The sequence below is a fragment of the Poecilia reticulata genome, linkage group LG11, assembly GCF_000633615.1.
Source record: "Poecilia reticulata strain Guanapo linkage group LG11, Guppy_female_1.0+MT, whole genome shotgun sequence".
Classification (NCBI taxonomy): Eukaryota; Metazoa; Chordata; class Actinopteri; order Cyprinodontiformes; family Poeciliidae; genus Poecilia; species Poecilia reticulata.
In genome coordinates this window covers 26,389,461-26,409,690 of record NC_024341.1, presented here as the reverse complement: position 1 = coordinate 26,409,690, position 20,230 = coordinate 26,389,461, and the positions used below count along the sequence as shown (strand labels likewise).

General features: G+C 40.2%; 1 protein-coding gene across 1 annotated transcript; it reads left to right on the top strand.

Moving 5' to 3' along the window:
- The first annotated feature begins 241 nt into the window (after positions 1-241).
- pou2f2a (POU class 2 homeobox 2a) lies at positions 242-12,542 on the top strand. The gene is made up of 14 exons (XM_008422838.2): positions 242-269; positions 2,149-2,211; positions 2,979-3,131; positions 3,811-4,038; positions 4,596-4,710; positions 4,816-4,907; positions 5,866-6,120; positions 6,195-6,336; positions 7,295-7,443; positions 7,933-8,130; positions 9,397-9,445; positions 9,872-10,013; positions 10,105-10,178; positions 12,082-12,542. Exons 2-14 carry the CDS (start codon positions 2,164-2,166, stop codon positions 12,441-12,443), a joined length of 2,007 nt encoding a protein of 668 aa, XP_008421060.1. The 5' UTR covers positions 242-269; positions 2,149-2,163; the 3' UTR covers positions 12,444-12,542.
- The last annotated feature ends 7,688 nt before the right edge of the window (positions 12,543-20,230 follow it).

Here is a 20,230-nt window from a genome sequence, read left to right as displayed (position 1 = left end):
CAAGAAGAAAACTAAACAAATATATATAATATTTAAACAGGATAAAAACAGTTCATGATAAAAAGTAAACCGGTTTTGTTTAAAAGGATCTGTCCTCCTTTAAAAACTAAAAAACGGATATAAATTATCCTCCAAATGCATTTAAATTGATTTAAGTAGTCGGTTTCTAACCCTGATTTTATGAATTGATTGATTTTATTCAGATGGCATTATAATCATGTATATTTCTGTGTTTTTCAGACTCTGACAGAAACAGTCCTGATGACCAGGTTGGTTTTTAAAAGTTTCATAATATTAAATCCAACAACTTTAGAAATATCTCAACTTTTTATGTGCAATTTAAAAGTCTTCCTTTAAAGTGGAATTTAAATCATGAATCTCGTGTTTCTGACTTTATTTTAAGGGTTTTTATGTTTGCTTGAAATCTTTGAAAATTAAATTTGCTGTTTTCAAGGTTTGGAAAGTTTTGACTTTTGTTTAGACGTCTCTGAAAATGTTGAATATTTAAACTGCAGGCGTCATTTACAGTTGAAACCAGATATTTAAAGATGACAAAAAATCTTATTCACATGTTGTTTTTTTTCGCAATATGAAGTTAAATCAAATCAAGATTTTCTTGTTTTAGAATATTTAAAATTATGAATACCAGACAACTTAGTTAATTTTTAGTTTTTAAGATATTAATAACAGTAATAAATAGAGATGTGCCGATCAGGTTTTTTCCTGCCGATACCGATGCCGATCACCGATACCAATCACATAATTTTTTTTTTTTTTTAATAAAAAGCACTACCGGTTACATTAAGTGGAATAAGGAACCATGAATTCACCTTAATTTAGATAAAAGCTTTTAAATAACTTTTTCCAAGAAGAAAACTAAACAAAACAGGCATTGTGCAAATTGTACTGCTATCAGTAATACTATCTTTAACAGACTGATAACATATGAAGGCTCTGAAGAGGCTAAATAATGCAAAGAGCCTAAATAAAACCTCTCAACATTGCCAAAAAATTCAAGTATAAAACTTAACATTCAAAGGCAAATACAGGATCCATTACAATAAACARTCCTGAGTTACTGAATGAAAACTTCCTGWTAGCATGGCGGCTAGCTGATTACTGCTAGTTCTGAGTGGCTGTTTCTGACTGAGCGGAGTAATTATGCAGAGCACGGAGGAGATCGATTATTTTTTTAGAGATTATCTGTCTCATGTTAGGACAGTGAAAGTTTTAATACGTATGTAAAATGTATTTTTTTAGGTTAGATGCTGCAGCTTTAAGCAGAGTCGGTTTGAGACTCACTACCAGGTGGAGCAGAAGCGGCGCTCCGTCTGTGAAATATTACTACCTGTAGCGCGTAGCCAGGGTTCAACAGCCGGAGGACAACCAGCGTCTTACATCGCAGCTCGAAGACTTAAATAATTTTGCGGGTTATTTGTTTAGCTTTCTGACCGTCATGCTAATCCGGGTGAGTGTTTGTAGCTGTGCGCTGCTTTACCTGCTATCTGATCCTCCATATGTCTTTTTTACTGCAGTGAGCCTCGATGTAGCCAAACTCCGTCAAGTATGGCATTGTTTTTATGTTATTAGCTTCGTTGTGTTGATGCATTTTGACCTGCTTCAATTTTCCACCGCAACAAACTTCCTCATTCACTCAGTGCGTTATAGTTCAACATCGCTTAGGATTTGTTGCTGCGCGTTTGCTCAGTGTGAAGGAAAGAGGAGACCAGCTGCACAGGCAGGCTGAGAAATGAGATGCAGGTGATCGGTATCGGCAACAAGAGACCGTGATCGCCGATCACCGATCATGCACTTTTTCACAGAAATCGGCCGATTATGATCGGTGGCCGATCGATTGGCACACCTCTAGTAATAAATCATATAATGGTGAATTTAATCTGTGTTTTTTTAGTTATGGTTATCTTACTGTGAGAAAAGTGTATGAACACTTTATGTAATAAAATTATGGAAAATGTTTGTCAATTTTTTCACATTCAAAGATTTAGAGCAGCTTAATCAAATGCCAAAAGTTGAGCTTTTTTTTCCAAGTGCTTATTTCATTTAAGAAATTATAGAACAGTTGAAAGATTTTGCGGAAAAGTTTTTAAAAGTGAAATGTTTAAATGTGAATGTGTGTTTTATCTCCAGCTGCAGGTCCAGAAGATGAGAAGCAGCCCGTACAGCCTTTCACCCACAGCAGCAGGCAGCAAGGTAAACGCCTGGTTCTGTCCAGTCGGTTTAACGCTAAAATAATCTGTTAAACAGCAGCAAGAAACTAAAATTATTACAGAATTGATCTGCTTGTTAAACTTTTCTTTAATGCCTAAAACATGAGAACCGTGTTCAGTTTTAATCGGGGGGGGGGGGACGTGGTGGAGAACGACAGCAGAGAGCAGAAAGGATGGACGCAGCAGCTGGAGGTCAGAGGTCAGCAGCTCGAGGAGAGGTTGACTGAAAAAAGATTCAGACTAACAGAAAAGAGAGAAAAAAGAAAGAATGGAGAGAAGCAAGAGAGAGTTTTGAAGGGAAGATCCTCAGTTTTTCAGTTTTTACTTTTGCATCTTGTGACTTTCTGAAAATTTAAAAACACCAAAAGAAAATAAACAGGTGTGAATATTTTTCTGTGGAAAAAAATGACTCCACTTATAATGCGGTAGTGTCCTCAGAATTACTTTTTCTTTTAAAGATTATGTGCGTATGTGTGTGGTGTGCGTATGTGTGTGGTGTGCTTGTATGTGTGTGGTGTGTGTGTGTGTGTGTGTGTGTGTGTGTGTATGAAGGATGCAACAGTAAATATTTCATAGACATCCTTGTGATTTTCACTCCTTCCTCCAGAGTCGATCATCTTTGGGTTGTGTTAGCTGCTCTTATCGTCACTGTGAGCTTCTGAAAGCCTCAGCTGAGGCGGAGCAACAGCAGAGCATCAAAGTAGCTCTGATCTGGACTCTTTGTGAAGGAGAATTTGTCTTTTCTTCCAGGTAAAGAGCAATGAGAGCTCAGAGATAACACACAGCGCCGCCGCTGCTCCTGCTGCTGCTGCTCCGCCCTCCCAACAACAGCAGCAGCAGCAGCAACAACAGGCTCAGCATCACCACACACAGCTGATGCTCGCCGGCAGTCAGCTGGCAGGGGTGAGAACACACACACGCACACACACACACACACACACACACACACACACACAGAGAGATATGGGAATCATGCACAAAACTCAACAATTTTTACTTATTTTTGTTTAATTTTAAGTTATAATGTGTGAGGAACAGAGGTAGGCAGATTACCCACAAATTATACTAAAATAAGAGTAGCATTTCTATTTTTGTATGTATTAATAAAAACTTATTTAGTAAAAAGTCTGTTGAAGTTCTGAGTACCTGATCAATTCATCAGTCATTACATATTTTAAAATTACATCATCAGTCGGACCAAAATGGAAAGTTTGTGGAAATTTTGGTATTTTAAGGATAAACATGACAATAATTCATATAAGAAACAAAATATAACAAAATCAGCCCAAATGGAGTTTTTCCAAATCAGTTTAATTCAGTAATTAAACTGATGAAACTTTAACAGAAACTGCAGGTGTGTCTGTGTCTGAATTTTTGGTTAAAACATGTTTGTTCTTCAGTCTGTGGGTAGAGAATGCAGAAACTTTACTCGAGTAAAATACTTCAGAGATACTTCATCGTAAAACTAAAGTAAAAGTAGAAAAAATACTCCTGAAAGTAGTTTTTTTCAAGAAGGTTACTTTTGTAAATGTAACTGTTTGCCACCCAGCTGTGGTTAAGAGACTGTCTGGTTTCCCCGCAGCTCGCCGCTCTCCTCCCGGCCCAGCAGCAGCTGCTCCTCCAGCAGGCTCAGGCTCAGCTGCTGGCGGCCGCCGTGCAGCAGTCCAACGCCGCTCACGCCGCCGCCCACGCCGCCGCGCAGCAACAAGCCAATCAGCAGCAGCAGCAACAACCAACCAAACAGGAGCAACCGGTCCAAGCTCCGCCTCCACAGCTGGCGCTGTCGCAGCCCATCCAGCTGACCGCGCAGGTAACGGCAGATCATCAGGCGAGAGGCGAGACGTGTTCGATGCTGCATATTTTCATACCAGTATCACCGATACCAATACTGATACCAATATGATATGATTTAAATATGATACGTGAGTTTAATTCGTTCTGTTTTGTTTGTAAGCCAGTCTGCTCGTATTTCAAACTAATTATCTCTATTCAAAATAACTAAAATCATTTTTATCTGTTCCAGCCTTGTACAACATCCCCAAACCATGATAATTATGAAAAAATACAGGCTTTGTGTTAACAGATAGATATAAGGTAGAGGATTACCACCACAAAAAAAAAAACAATCAACAATAGGAGATAAAATTAATTAGTGTTCATTTCTTTTAAATAAAAGGCAAAAGACTATAAGAGCAAATCAAAGGAAACAGTAGAGATGAGATTGCAAAAAAAATGTCAAGAGGTAATCTGAAACTAAAGTCCGACACTGATCCCGACTTTGCTACTTTACCCAGTGACTGTCTGGTGTGTGTGTCCTCTGACGTGTGTGTGTGTGTGTGTTACCTCTGACATGTGTGTTTGCTGCAGGACATCCAGCAGCTCCTGCAGCTCCAGCAGCTGGTTCTGATGCCGGGTCATCCCCTCCAGTCGCCGGCCCAGTTCCTCCTGTCCCAGCCTGCACAGGCGCAGCAGCCGCAGCAGGGTGAGGACACAAACTTCACTCACGGCCTCTGATAACAGGATCTCGTTGCTGTCACTGATCGAATGGATTGTTTTGTCTTTAATTGGTTCCTCGTCCTTTTTTCAGGTTTGCTCTCAACAGCAAATCTGATCCAGCTACCTCAGCAAAGCGCAGGAGGACTTCTCACAAGCCCGCCTCGCATGGGACTCCAAGCGCAGGTAACTCATCTTGTTACACGGAAAGAAAACATAAAACCTAAATAAAACCGTCCTCTAAACAATCCACTTTTATTTTTTACGCACTGCAGGGCAGCTCTGCTGTAAGAAAAACATTTATTTGTTCCACTTTAACGCCATGTTGCAATTCAATTCTGTGTATTTTAGGGCATTTTTATGTGACGGACCAACTCAAAGTAGCATCTAATTTTTAAGTAGAAGGAGAAATATTTATAATTTTTAAATATTTCTACAAGTATGTGAAAACTGAAGTACAAAAGTGTTTAGCTTCCAGCTAATGAATACAGTTTTATCTCGTTTAAACGAGAAAACTATGCTATAATAATATGCAAAACTTGTAATGAGATTCATCTCTCATTAAACTAAAATATCTTCTCTCTTAAGCAAGAGAAACGGCAACAAACTGGGTGAGAAGAACAAGCAACAATCGTCAGTTTTAACACGGCGATTAATTGTGATTAATCGATTGTTGAAGTAATAGTCGACTAATTTCACAATGGATTAATCGTTAACTAGACTCTCATGTCATTTGCTGAAAGAACAACATAGTTAGAGCAGCAATTAATCTAAAACTGAACAAAACATATAAAGATTTTTTGTTTCTAAATATGTTTTAGCTTCATCTGGTTCAAATTATGTAAAAAGAAATCTTTATCTATCCATCAATTAATCCAAAAGTAATCAGTGGATTAGTATTTTTTAGCTACAGGTTCATCCTTTGCTACACCGCTGCATTTTAGGCAACACCATTTTTATTTTCTTATTCAAAAAAGTAATTGAATTATTTGCATCTTTTAATATTGGAAAAACCTTTATCTGAATAACCGATTACTTAATTAACTCTTTTCTGTTGAAAATAAAGATGTTTTTTTCACTTTTTTCTGTTTCTAATCAGAATCAGGTGTGAACTGAGTAACTTTTTTTGGTCCTGATGTTGCAGAGGGAGAAGAGCAGCGACGCAGGAAGCAGCAGCGGCAGCAGCGCAGCCTCTGGAGCCGCCAGCGGAAGCAGCAGCGCTGTCACGTCTGTCGGAGCCAGCTCTGCATCCAGCAGCGCCATGGCCTCCTCCTTGACCTCCGGCTTGAATCCCGGCGGTCAGACGGCTCACATGAGCGAAGAACCGAGCGACCTGGAGGAGCTGGAGCAGTTTGCCCGAACCTTCAAGCAGCGGCGCATTAAACTGGGATTCACACAGGTGAAAATGAGCAGGAGGAGAGGCAAACAGAACATGCAAAGTTCAGTTTATTAATTCGTTATCTTCTCCGTCAGGGTGACGTTGGCGTGGCGATGGGGAAACTGTACGGAAATGACTTCAGCCAGACCACCATCTCTCGCTTCGAAGCGTTAAACCTGAGCTTTAAGAACATGTGCAAGCTGAAGCCGCTGCTGGAGAAGTGGCTGAGTGACGCAGGTGAGGCAGAAGTTTCATTTAATTTATCAGAACAAACATGTTTTCTCATAAAAGAGCAACAGGTCCTGTCAAGTTCAGTTATTCAGGTAGGCAAAATTTAGCTCATGGCGATGTCTTGGCGGTAAGCGTGTGGTGACAGCGGATTGGAGCAGCTCCAGATTAACGGAAACAAACCTCCTGCACAACCAGGTTTGGCTTCGCACGCCATCCACCGCAGTTAATCTGAGGTTTAGAGGACAAGGAGGAAGCATAGAAAATATAAGACATCTGCTGCAAACAGGTCAAAACTCAAAGATTAAGTTGTTGAGGTTTTATGTTTTGGATTCACCAAGCTTTTATGGATAAATAATAATTTATTGTCATCAGAGTAGTAATGCATATTTTATAAAGGAAGGACCCCGAGTACAGAACCCTGTGGTACTCCATAACTGATCACATTGGGAAGCACTGAGATCTGAAACTGCATGTAAAAACTGGTGTCTTTATTTTAATGTGATTTTAGTTTGGGTTGGATTTTAATATTTATGCAAATAGGCAGATTACGTTTAAATTAGCTTGCATATTGAATTGTAAAATTTCCAAAAGATTCAAAAATTACAATAAATATTTAATTTCAGGGATGTTTTGTAGGTATTTAACCGGATGTAGTTGTACATTAAGAGCTTTTCATTGAGGTTTTTGTCTCATCTTCATATTTTTGCACCTGTAAATTATTCTGATGTCTGAGATTAAAACTATATCTTCCATGAATTCTTACTTATCTTCAGTTTCTCCCCAAACCAAAATTAAGAAATCTTTATTTAATCTTTATTTATTGTGGAACCATTTATGTTTTTATTAAGCATAGAGAATATTCTTTGATTTCAGTTTTTTCTTTTTACTTTTCTAATTTCTAATTGGTGACCAGTTAATTTTTAACATCTTTCTCTTTGCTTTTGCCTGTTGCCGTTTCCTGCAGAAACGATGGCGGTGGACAGCATGCTGCCCAGTCCGTCCTCCATCTCCTCCCCCATGTTGGGCATCGAAGGCCTTCCCGGCCGACGCAGAAAGAAACGCACCAGCATCGAGACGAACGTACGAGTGGTGCTGGAGCGCAACTTCAACACGGTACGAGACGGATAAAAACTAAAAGATCAGTGAGAAAACGTCAGGATGTGTTTTAGTTTAACAACATAAACCAAAAAAATGCAGGTTTTTTGGAATTGATTTAGTTCGAGTAAATCCATAGAAATGCACAAGTTTTATTCTGTTTTTTCTTTACCTTTATTCAGAAGCCTGAGATTTTCAGTCTGGTAAAAAAAAAAGCAACATAAATTGTACATGAATTATATTTATATGCAAATTATTTCAAGAGCAAAGTTTCACAATGCAATAGTTTAGGTGTTTTTACTCATTTCGACTGATTGCAATGTAAGTATTTTATTCAAATCTGCCTTCCTCTTTTTAAGTTTTTTTGACTTAATGTTTTGATGATATTAACAAAAACTATGCAGAGATTATTTAGACACTTAATGTGATCATCTCAGATGGATTGGTGAAAAAATAATCCAGATTTCCCAAAGACTTATTTCTTTTTCCCGTCCTCTGCCGCTCCAGAACCAGAAGCCGACGTCGGAGGAGATCCTGCTGATGGCGGAGCAGCTCAACATGGAGAAGGAGGTGATCCGTGTCTGGTTCTGCAACCGCCGGCAGAAGGAGAAGCGCATCAACCCGTCGAGCAGCAGCACCCCACCCCTGCCCAGCCAGACCTCGCCTGTCGTGACGCACAAAGCCCACTGCTACAGCCCCCACATGGTACCGTCCAGAACCGAACCCTACGCTGTTTTTGTTTTGGTTTACAGCGCAAATATGTTGGCACACTTAAAATGAGACGAACCAAACTGACAGTTAACTTTTCAGTAAGAAATAGGAGCTGGTTTTAAGTAAATAAGTCCTTAATATTGGTGAAAAAGTACAAAATCTTGTTCCACTCTCAGATAGTTTAGCTTATAACTAGTAGCTTTTCATCAATATTAAGGAATTATTGATTAATAGCTGACCTATTATTCTTCCTTCAGTGGGTTAGGATAGGTCTAAGGCCTAGACAAAACATATTTACCTTTTTTTGCACAAAATCATTCTTGGAAAATGACATTTTACTATGGTCAGTTCTGTTGAGGGGTTGCTAGGTGACGGGGCCGGGGTTGCTAGGTGACAGGGCTGGGCTTGGCTGGAGTTGCTAGGTAACGGGCAGTGCCTGCTGATTTGTGACGTTCCTTTCTGGAGGTTTTTGAAAGAGCTCATTTTCCAGACACCAAAAGAACCAGCTGGGTGTTTTTAAGCGTTTGGACTGTTTTTAGGAGCAGTACAAACTGAAATGGAAGTACAAAAACGTGCAAAATGTTTAAAGTCAGCCCCTTTTTCTTGCTGAGAAGTTACTTCTAAGCAGAGTTGAATAGTAACTTGTTATATTTACTCAGTTACATTTACTTGAGTAACTTTTTTGAAAATAAATTACTTTTAGCAGTATTTTTACTGTGCTGTACTTTTTACGTTTACTTGAGTAACTTTTTTTGGAAAATTGCTACTTTTACTTGAGTAAAATTTCTGGGTTTTCCACCCGCTGAATGAAGAGCAAACGTGTTTTAACCAAAACTCACCAGACGCAGAAACACACCTGCAGTTTTGTTAAAGTTGCACAAGTTTTTCATTGAAAGAAACTGATTTGGAAACATTTTCTTTTGCCTGATTTTGTTATTTATATGAATTTTTACTTATGTGAATTATTTTAATTTTGTTCTTAAAATATCCACTAAACTTTATATTTTGGTCCATCTGATTACGCAATTTTTAAAATATTAAATGATTGATAATTTGGTCAGTACTTTAGTAGACTTTTTTACCAAATACGTTTTACTCTTACTTGAGGAATTTCTTGTATGGCTACATTTTACTTTGAGTAAAAACATGTTGAATTTTTGTAATTTTTGGTAACCCACCAAAGATATTTGCACTAGAAACCAGACCTACTACTTTTTGCAGTGTGAGCTGAAGGTGGATGATTTTCTCTCTCTCCTGCAGATATCGAGTCAGAGTCTGTCCCAGGTCACCACCAGCCTCAGCACAACAGGTGAGCTGTAATTACTTGCTGGGATTTTAAACCCAAAGGTCGCTCGCAGATGGATGAAACGGCTCCTCATGCGTCCGAGTTGTCTGATGAAACGCCTAAAAATGATTTCGGCCGGAGAAAGACGGGAACAGAACACAGTGATATTTTGTTGACATGGAGCCACGGCTCCCGTCTTGAGCTGTTTACCTCCATGAGTCACGACTCGTCCCGGTGATTTATCGGTCGCGGCCGTAGGCCGAGCGATCCCGGGCGTCTCGTTTTTGACAAACGACCTGACGGGTAACAAACACAGCTGGAAATTTATTGGCCCGCTGAGCCGCTGCTCGCACCGTGTAGCCTCAAACTTCTCCCTGCTGTGGAGTCGCAGAGGAAGAAGAACGCCGAAATGTTCATAACTCTCCACTGTGCCCCTCCTCTTCATCGTAGGAGCCAGCTCTTCACCCTCAGCTTCCTGCCCTATGACCCCGGTCAGCTCGGTGGCCATGTCGACGTCTGCCACTCCTCCTCCTCCTCACAGCACAGCCAGCCCGGCTCCTTCCAGCCTCGGCACGGCCGGGCTCGCCACCGGGTCAGTCTCACCGCTAAACACAAACCAAGCAGCCTTCAGGAACGGATGGATGTTTTCCTACATGTCTGAGTGTTTATGCGAATCATTTCAGGAACACAATGATGGGAGTAAGCACAGGGATGAACCAGGCCCTCATTGGCAGCAATCCTCTGGCTACCATGCAAGGTAAACCAGTGTGTGTGTGTGTGTGTGTGTCCCCTCTGGTCTCCCTTTCCAAAAAACCACTTCCCATTTCACCCTTCATCCGCTCTGTCTGAAATTAATTTCTCTTGTGAAGCCTCCGGTGACAGTCACCACCAGCCTTCCTCCTCTTCCTCCTCAGCACAAAGTTTTTGAATCGCTCAGTATGGTGAAAGATTCAATTTCATTCTCATACAATGCCGCGCTATTATCACAGACCGGCAAGGGCTCCTTATGGCGGAGCTTAGGAGGCCGAGTCAGCTTACAGTCTGCAGTCAAACAGACACAATCCCGTCCCTCACAATGTCCGCCCCTGTTGGCTAAATAACCGGCTTTCCCCCTTTCTGAGTGAGATGATCTGCCGCCAAATCAATTAAGCATCACAAATAAGCCCAGCTTTGAATCCTGCATCTGCCTATAGCGCCACAGAACATCTCTCTTTTGAGCGCCGCCGTCCTCCGGGCCTCGCGTTGATGAGAAGGATACAGTCCGTTATGGAAAGTGCAGCTCTGGCAGCGCCGGCGCTGATAGGGTTTCAGGCTGAGGGAGGAAATAAAAGAGGAGCCTGGGTGAAAAGACGGGGCTGAAATGAAGTGTTGACAGCAGAGGATTGCAGCTTTGGCTCCCTCTGGGGCCCACACATGCGTTATATGAATGTTTACACTCACGGCGCTGTAATGGATTAAAGTGTTTAGTAACACACTGGAAGCAGAAAGATGCTGCCACTTCAACTGAGAGTTAATCTGTAATTTAGCAGAAAAGTCTTTTTAAGCCTTGAAGCGTTTATTTTTCAGATAAACGCTATAGTTGTGCATGTCTTGTCCTCAGTAACCTTCCTTCATCCCTTTCTGACTTTATATAGGTGTTCACACAAACAAATATCACCACATCGTTTAAAAAATATCGATATATCGCACAAACGGGATCGGTTTCAGAAAAGTTTTCATCCTGATTGTTGTTTTAAACATGCCAAGCCCATAGGGGGCAGTGTAGAGCAAAACTTGCTTCAAAACAAGCACAACTTCCTGTTAGGAATTGAACATGGAGGCAAGAGATCAATTTGTGTGGACAGATACACAGACTAAAGTTACTTTTAAATAGTGTATTAGAATGTAAAGTTAGTAAAACACAAAACGATGTCAATTAGAAATTATGTCAAAGCAACTTAATTTACTGGCACATTATTTTATCGCAGATTTCTTGTTTATATTTTTGTCCTTCCAGTTTTCTCTCAAGTATTTCTAGAAACAGCCCAAGCACTTGAAAAAAGTGTTATTTCTTAGTAACATGTTAATGATTTTTGGTGTCTGGAAAATGATCCATTTCAAATCCATTAATCTATTGAGGAATAATTACTTATTTAATCTGCTGTTTCCTGCATCATCCTCATTTCCATCGTCCTGGTTATATTCGTTCCCTCTTGCTGTGGTTTTTTTCTGCTTAATGAGATTATTTTATACGGAGCACCATCTGGAATGTGGGATTTTTTTTTCCTTTTGTGTTCTTTTGCAATAAATTATTAAATTAAAGCTTTTTGCATAACAAATGTCAATTTAAAACTGCACATATTAAAGATCCCCAATGAAAACATGTTTTCACTGAGCATTTTGCACATAGGTTTGTGGTGCAATGGAATCGGTACAGAAAAATATATAAAATATGAGATATCTCACTAATTAAATAATAACATACATGGAAAAACTCTTCAAAAACTTTATATTGTAGCAGCAAGACTTTGCTACATGGTGGATGAACGGACTAGTACATTACGTGGGAATGCAAACGGAAAAAAATTCCCCTGTGTTCTGTAATTTTATTCTGTATTTCTTCTGCTTTTTATTCACTTTCTCTTTTATTTCCTCCTTTCGCCGTCCTTGCGTGGCTTCAGCGCTGGCAGCCAGCGGCGGGCAGCTTCCCATCTCCAGCCTGGAGGGGGCGCCGGGCCACATGTTTCTGAGCGGACATGGCGGCCACTCCGTCCCCGCCTCCCTGCGCCCCTCTCTCTTCCTGAACCGCCCCGGCCTCCTGCCGATGGTGACCTGCTCCACGCCGACTTCCTCCTTGCCCATGGGGCTGGTCAGCGGCGGCCCCAGACCCTCGTATTGCCAATCTTCGCCCAGCGGCACCAGCAACCTCATGAGCCCCACTTCCTGCCCAGAGGAGTCTGCGTCTCCCTGTTCAAGCCCCGCCTCTTTCTGCTCCTTCAGCGAAGCTTCACCGCCGCCGCTGGGAGGAGCCATGGCCGAGTGATCGCCGACCGACATCCAAAGCATCAGGAAGAGGAGGAGCAGAGCTTTAAAAATCAAAATCTACAACATCGCCTTTCAACCAAAGCCATCTCTCCGTCTGATCCATCTCTAGATTGTCTCTCTTTGGCCTTTTTTCCCCTCTGAAGTCTCCCGAAGCCAAAAATACACACAGACCGACGAGGGGAAGGAGGGAAAGAGGGTAGGAAGGATGGAGAAGGATGGAGAGAACCGCAGAACGAAGGAGGGGAACTTTGAAACCAAATAATGACCTACAGCTGGAGAGGAGCTTTTTTTGTTTTCACTCGGCATCGTGAAATAAACGCCAAAAAAGAAAAAAGCGAAACTGAGGAGAGACTTGTCTGATAAGCTGAGAAGCTCTGAGAAAAAAAACCCTGAAATGTTTGTGTTTTTCCAGAGAAACCCAAACATTGCAAAGAAGTAAACCAAAATCTCCAAATACCAAAAACTGAAAACCAAAAAAGAAAGACAAAAAAAAAAAAAACAACCAACAAACGGAGAGAAAAGCTTTAGCTCAAAAAAACTTTTATTATTCTGTGTCAAACATCCTCCATTCCACTCAGGATTGAGTTCTTTCTCCATTGTCAGTCAGAACATCTATTTTTCTATCATTTCTAATCATCGACCTTTGAGGCATTTATAATCCCACATTTTTACAGCTGCAGGATATTTACCTACCTCTCACTTTCCAGCTTTCCAGTGATCCGCCTGCCGTACATGTACACTGCTCCTCTCGACAGTAAGAAGAAGGCAAAACTATATTTTAGTCAATCCTAAAAAGCTGAAATTAGATGTCTGATTTTTTCTTGTTTTGGTAAATTCATTCATCTTAATATTGTCAAACCAAAGGAAACACCCCCAGCTCAGCCTACAAAGAGGATTTACCTCCTACTCAAGCAGATGTGGACACATTGTCGAGGGATTTCTTGTTTTTTGTTGTTGTTGTTGTTGTTTTTTTAACATTATTTGCCTTCTTTGATTTATTATCCACCACCATCCCACCATCATCATGTCATCCTCCAGACCGTCACTCTTGGATACCAAAGCATCGCCTCTGGCAGCGTTCGTCTCTGGATTTGCCCGGGAGACGAGTGTCCAGACAAACCTCACACACAAATACAAGCATAAGAAAGACCAAAAAAAAAAAAGAACAAAAGGAGGAGGTGAAACACCGGCGTCCCCCCTTCCCACCAACACCACCTACAAAAAAAAACAAAAAACTTGCCCTCCAACCCTTCTGCCCCTCTCCTTTGTCTCCAAAGATCAGATCAAAGGGCCAAAAACAAGCGAGGAGGAGCAGAGGAGCCGAAGGGGGGGGGAGCAGGACGAAGAAGAGGAGCAGGAGGAAGTGCGCTTGAAGCAGCGGACCAAAAAAAAAAACCTACCCAAAACCAAAACCTTCTTATTCTTATTCTTCTTCTTCTGCTTCTTCTGCTTCTTCTTCTTCTGCTTCTTCTTCTCGTTCTGTGTAAGAAGTGAAACCAAAAACAAACAGAGTAATGGGGGGGAGGCTGGAGGGGGGAGTAGCTCCCATCTGTCTGTTCGTCTTTAACTGTGATCGCTGTTTTCGTTCCAGCAGACAGAATCACTCCCTCAGTCCGAATCCGGCCCCCTCCCGGCTTTGTTCGCTCCGTTCCTGGACTGATTAAGGAATAACCTCAACAAACTGACTTTCAGAATTTATACATTTGATTTTTTTTTTGCTTTTGCTTTTCCATTGTGTGTCTGTTTCCCCGATGCTTCGTTCACACCGTCCCATCGCCTCTCCTGTTGCTCTTCTTCTTGAAATGTTTGGAAACGACTGTGAAAATGTAGCTTCCAAGATTTATAAAAGGCAGCAGGGGAAGAACATGCTGTTCAGTTCATCCAGAAAAACTAAATCTATTTTTTTTTTTTAACACAACCAAACCAAATAGAAGAACCAAACCAAACCAATGCACAAGCTGAGTGACTGGGTGCCCGAATGTCTGAGCGCAAACTGATCCCAAATTATGGCCGAGTTTCTGTTTTTCAACCTGGACTTGTTTCTCGTTTTTGCAACAAAACAAGATATTTTTCCCATATTAGAGGTGAAACTAGTACTTTTTCATTGATATTAAGGAGTTATTGACCTAAAACAAGATATTTCTTGCTGAAAAGTTATTTTTAAGTGAAATTTATCTATTTGGATGTTTGAAATACTTAAAGATTTTGTTTTACTGCACTTTTTATTTTGAACACAAATCAACAATTTAGTGTTTTTTGCACTATAGTGAAAAATCTGAAGAGATGAGAATCTTTCAATTTGAGCAAATATGGTAGTTAAAAATATTATATTTGTAATCAATGTTGCTTTTTACACTAAAGACCAAACTAAAGCCAAGATCAGATCGTTCACATTGCATTTGGAAACATTCTGGATTTGCTATTTGTCTCCACTTTATGAATTAAATCACAACAGGATTTCTGTCTTTTAATCTATTCAGTAAAAACAATATGATGTTTTTGTTGCTCAAAATTTGCAAGCAAAATTCTATCCAAAGTGCAAATCTATTATATTTTGTAAACACAAAAAATTGCTGTAAAAAATCCTTTTAAATTGGGAGAAAATGGTTGTTATTTTAATCTCTATTCTAAGATTTAAGATCCTCACTATTACGATAACCTCGACTTAAAAATGTGAAACAAATGTATGTAAAATGATCTAAATAGTTTATCTTAAGACATACTGCTTTGTGCTATGATTTTGATCCACGGGTGTAAAAACCATAAAATATCCACCTGCTGAATTTGTATTCAAGTCCTTATTTGACAGAATTTTACAATTTCTTCTCTGAAGAAGTCAAACAGGCTGACATTAGCAGACAATTTTAGCAAGAACAGAGAAAACGAGTCCAGCGTTGAAACCAGCAGGTTTTATTTTGCAGCGACACAGAACTGCAGGTGATGAAGATGGTGATGAAGATGGTGATGGGGTTTCCGGAGGCAGATTTTACATGTAACCGTTTCTTCCTTTGGTCTGATTCTCATTTTTACCGAGGCTGGGACTTTTATCCTCCGATGAAAACCGAAGACGACGATTTCTGAACCAAAAGCTTTAAAACTTTTTCCTCTCTCATGTGTTCTTTGTTGGAAAAAAAAAAAAGATATTTGTATTTATTGTATGAGGGAGATGTGTGCTTTTCCTGGGTGGGGCGGGAGGGTGTTGAGGGAAAAAAAGTGTAATGTATTTTATGAACCTCTCTGTCCCTCACTTTGTTTATTTATTGATTATTTATGTATTTATTGGATTCTATTTAAGTCTTTTTGACCTTTGTACTCGTTTTCAGGGGTTCGTGTGAGGCTTGTACCTGCAGAGAGCCGTTCTTCAGATTGTGTCAAACCAAAACTAACTTTAGTGACTGTTTTTAACCGAGACGGAGAGCGAGGAAGAGGAGAAATGTAAACGAGGAAACTCGCACTTAGAATTTGTTCTGATTAGTTTTTTCTTCAGACTTCAGCTTTGAGTCACAAATTCCTCTTTAAATTCTAATAAAACGCCTTAATTTTTCTAACTTTCACGTCATATATTTAAATTTTTCCAATGACCTTCACTTTCCCCAATAAGTTTTTATTTAAAAAGGTCAGTAAATCTTTACAGGTCCAAAAAATTATCTCATAATCTGTAGACTCTTAATGCTTTACTGCAGCTTTCTTGACCAAAACTTTCTTATTTGTAGAAGTTTGCAGCATCCGGGTGTTTTTATGCATCTGCAGCCATAAAACTGAACTAACAAAAGAAGGATTTCTAATGGCTTAATTGTTCAGACTGGAAAATAATCAGAAAATAAACACATGAAGGCTGTTTATTTAGCATAAAAGAAGCAAAAATCCAACCACACTACATCTGATTTTAGGCTGGAGCAGTAAAACTGCATTTCAACTCCAGGAAAAATTAGCAAAAAAGTCACATGTCCATTCAGTAACTGAAAACTTCTACATTTTAAATGCAATATATGCTGCAAAATTTATTCTACTATAGGTCTTGGTAGTTTTTAATGGTGAGAAAATAATGTAAAAATATGCATTTTAAAGAGTCGTACCCCAAATTCAGATACAGATTAAAACCCAAGATCTTCTTCATAAAGTGTTTCATGCTTCTCCCACTCAGGAGCTTTAGATATTATTTACATTTTTCCAATTTAATTGGACCAATCAGAGCAGCGGATGACTCTCCAACCATCAAGGACTCAAACAGGAGATTTTCTCTATTTTTATCCGCATATTTTACAGCAGAAATATTGTTTCCTACCAGATTAAATACTAGTTTAATTTCCACTCTTTGGCACTCTGCTGCGTCAGTGCCTAAATACTTAAAAATTTTGTTTTAAATCAAAGTTTTCTAGGATTTATCCAATGATTTTTTCAGAGCTGCTTATTTTATCAATTATTCTGACGATTAATCGATTAATCGGATAAATTGTACATGTTTTTTTTACAGTTTCAGCTTAATTACTGCTCTCAGTGTGTTGTTCTTTCAGCAAAGGGCCTTTTTGAGTCTGCATACTTCAATAAATTATTTGATTACTAGATTACTTGATAGTCAATTCATCACGATTAATCCGATTAATCGTTTCAGTCGTTCCTTTTCAATGTCTTCTAGTAGAAATTGTTATAAAGTAACTGAAAAGCCTTTTTAACGCCCAGTTTGTCTCTTTTTTTTGTACCAGTTATCTGTCCAGCTGCAGCATGAAGCATGTTTCAGTAACCATGCTCCACATTTCTCACATTTATCAGTGTTTTGACACATTTCTATCGTTTTTTTTATATCCTTTAACTTGATTTTAAATCCAGAGTGAATTTCCTCCATTTACTTCTCCTCTGTTCTCCGGAAAGCTTTCCGATTCCCCTTCGTCCCGTCGCGGGATCAGGACTCAAAACAAATACCTCTGATGCTCTGATGAAAAAAACCAAATAGACTTTCAAGCTTTAAAGATGAAAACTAAAACAAAGACGTGTCTGAACTCAGGAGTGAGGGATGTGAACCGTTTAAAGGCTTTAACCTCCATTTTCACTGAGGTGCTTGAGGGTCTGACAGAGAGGACGGTGTATGTGTGTGTGTGTGTGTGTGTGTGTGTGTGCGCTCATCATTTCTGTCAGAGGCGTTTCAAACCTGGCTGTTCTGTGTTTTATTTTCATTTTTCTTTACTCATCCGTTTGTGTGCCTGTGCAGTCGGACTGTGGTGGCGACCGAGAATGATACCAAAGTTAAAAACTGCCACAGCGAGCCGCTACACCACAAACACACGCCGTTCCACGTGTATATATATATTGTTAGTGACGAATTGAAGGAAACGAACGCCTGATGTTCATATAAACACGGATACAGCGGGCGTTTTCTACTGTAGTTCTTCTGTGGATGTAAATGTTCATTTTACTGCAACCATCTCCATGAAATAGGACTTTCTGATGGCCTCAGTGAGCGACTAGCAGACAGAATAAATGAGAGAATAACTTCTGGCCCGTGTTCTTGATTTATCGAGGAGAAAGCTAAAAAAAAAAAATTCCTTTCTATTTTTTCTACAATGCAGCTTAAATCCAAAGGTTAAGAGGACAGCAAAGATAGATTTTACTGCTAAAGAAAAAACCTCAACAGTGAAAACCAAAGAGCTCCACTTTGATTTCTCCGCATTGTACAACCCCCACGATTTTATGACGGGAACTCCTAAAGTGTTCTTTAATAAAGCCTAAAGATGGTGGTGATGAAGCTCAGAGAGGCACCACTCTGTATCTATGGGGGGGGGGGTCTGTTTTTATCATGCTAACGATATGCTGTTTTTTGACCTCAAGACTCTCTCTGTCTGAGTTTGTTTCTGAAACCTGGTTCTGTTGGGAACGTTTGGGTTTGAAACCGTTCTGTTACTGTCCCTTAACCCATCGCTATCTGTGTGCCTGTTGTTTTCTGGGATGTGGGAGGGAGGGAAGCTGGGGGGGGGTGGGGGCGAGAACAAACCTGTAAGTGTTAGAAATAAAGTGCGAATTTAGACCAAAGTCACTTCCTGTCTCCGTGTGGTTTATTTCCTGTCTGTACACTGCAGGCCTTAATGCATAGGTGTCAAACTCCAGTCCTGGAGGGCCACTGACCTGAAACTTTTAGATATGCCTCTGCTGCACCACACCTGAATAGAATAATTAGGTCACTAGCAAGGCTCTGGAGAACTTATCTACACAAGGAGGAGGTAATTAAGCCACTTCATTCCAGTGTTTTGTACCTGTGGCACATCTAAAAACTGCAGGACAGCGGCCCTTGAGGAACGGAGTTTGACACGCCTGCCTTAATGCAATTCCGAATTTTTGTGAAATCAGTTTTTTTTTTTCATGATCGTTCATACTTTCAAATATGACTTGTATCAGTCATCTCCCGTGTGAACTGCAAATGACCTGAAGGTTTTCCATATGCTCAGTAGAGGGCGCACTAAGTCACACCTAGTGTTTTGCCAACCGCCATGAAGAGGAAGAAGATGCGCGCTGTTTGCGGAAGTAAACATGGATGCTAACGGTGGAGCATAGCTCACGGTTTTGAAGTTATTTTCCGATCTGAGACATCACATTAACAACTTAATCCTCATTATCCGCTGCCATGGTTGTTGTTTTTTCTCGCTTGCGTGAATCAGGTCGCAGAATAGTGACGTTTGTTGAGTATCAATGACGTTCACGTCGTATAAATGCGACCTGGCCGTGGGTCATACTCGTAAAAAAAACCCGATCTGTGTTGAGATTATCATGAGAAGATTAGATTCAGGTCTTGTTTAGGCAACAAACAAAATGGGATTTGGGTCGCTTCGGGCTGCAGTGTGAACGTAGCCTTTGATGCGTTTTACTGGAGAAGTGAAGAAAAACAAGCAGGTTTTTGTAATCCGACGAAACCAGAAATGGTCAAATCTAAACACACCCTTGCAGCCTCGAAAGGATGACAGCTGAGACGTCAAAACTTTTTGTCAGGGTCAAAATCTCCAAGTCAAGAGGACGTGAACACACAAAAAAAGCTCTTTTACCGGCTCGATAATAAGCTAAGCACAACAGAACCAGATCAATTTCTAGAAACACTTCCAGTTTGGGCCAAATCAGGATCATGAATGTTCTCAAAGGGCCGCTGTTACGTCAATCCCCGTTTCCCCATCAGATACGGTTCCCCCTGCGTCTTCTTGCCGCTCCGCCCACGCGCAAAATACGCGCGTGCTCGTAATGAGCACTGAGAAAGCTCGCGCGTAGGGAACTACGGACACCGTGAAAGCTCAAACAACATGTTTCGGCAAAGTTGTCACTTTCTTCACGTTTTTGCGAGAAACTAATAGTAATAATAATAATAATAATAAATAATAGTAATGATAAATACATATATGTCACATATATTATAATTATTATAAATGTATATATGTTTAATAAAATATATACATATATAAATAAATAAAAAATTCCCTTCTCACCCTCCGCGAGTGGTTTCTTACATCCTCTGAACTCAGGTCCTCTACCAGAGGCCTGGGAACTTGAGGTTCTCCTCCAGTATCTTGCATGTGCCTAGAACTGCACATTTCTGGACTGAGATGTCTGAAGTTGTTCTGGGATCTGTTTGAGCCACTGCTCCAGTTTGGGGGTGACTGTCTGCCCCGAGGGCCCCGATGACCACAGGCACCACTGTGGTCTTCACCTTCCAGGTCTTTTCCAGTTCCTCCCTGAAACCCTGGTATTTCTCCAGTTTCTCCTGCTCCTTCTTCCTGATGTTGTAGTCACTTGGTATTGCTACATCCACCA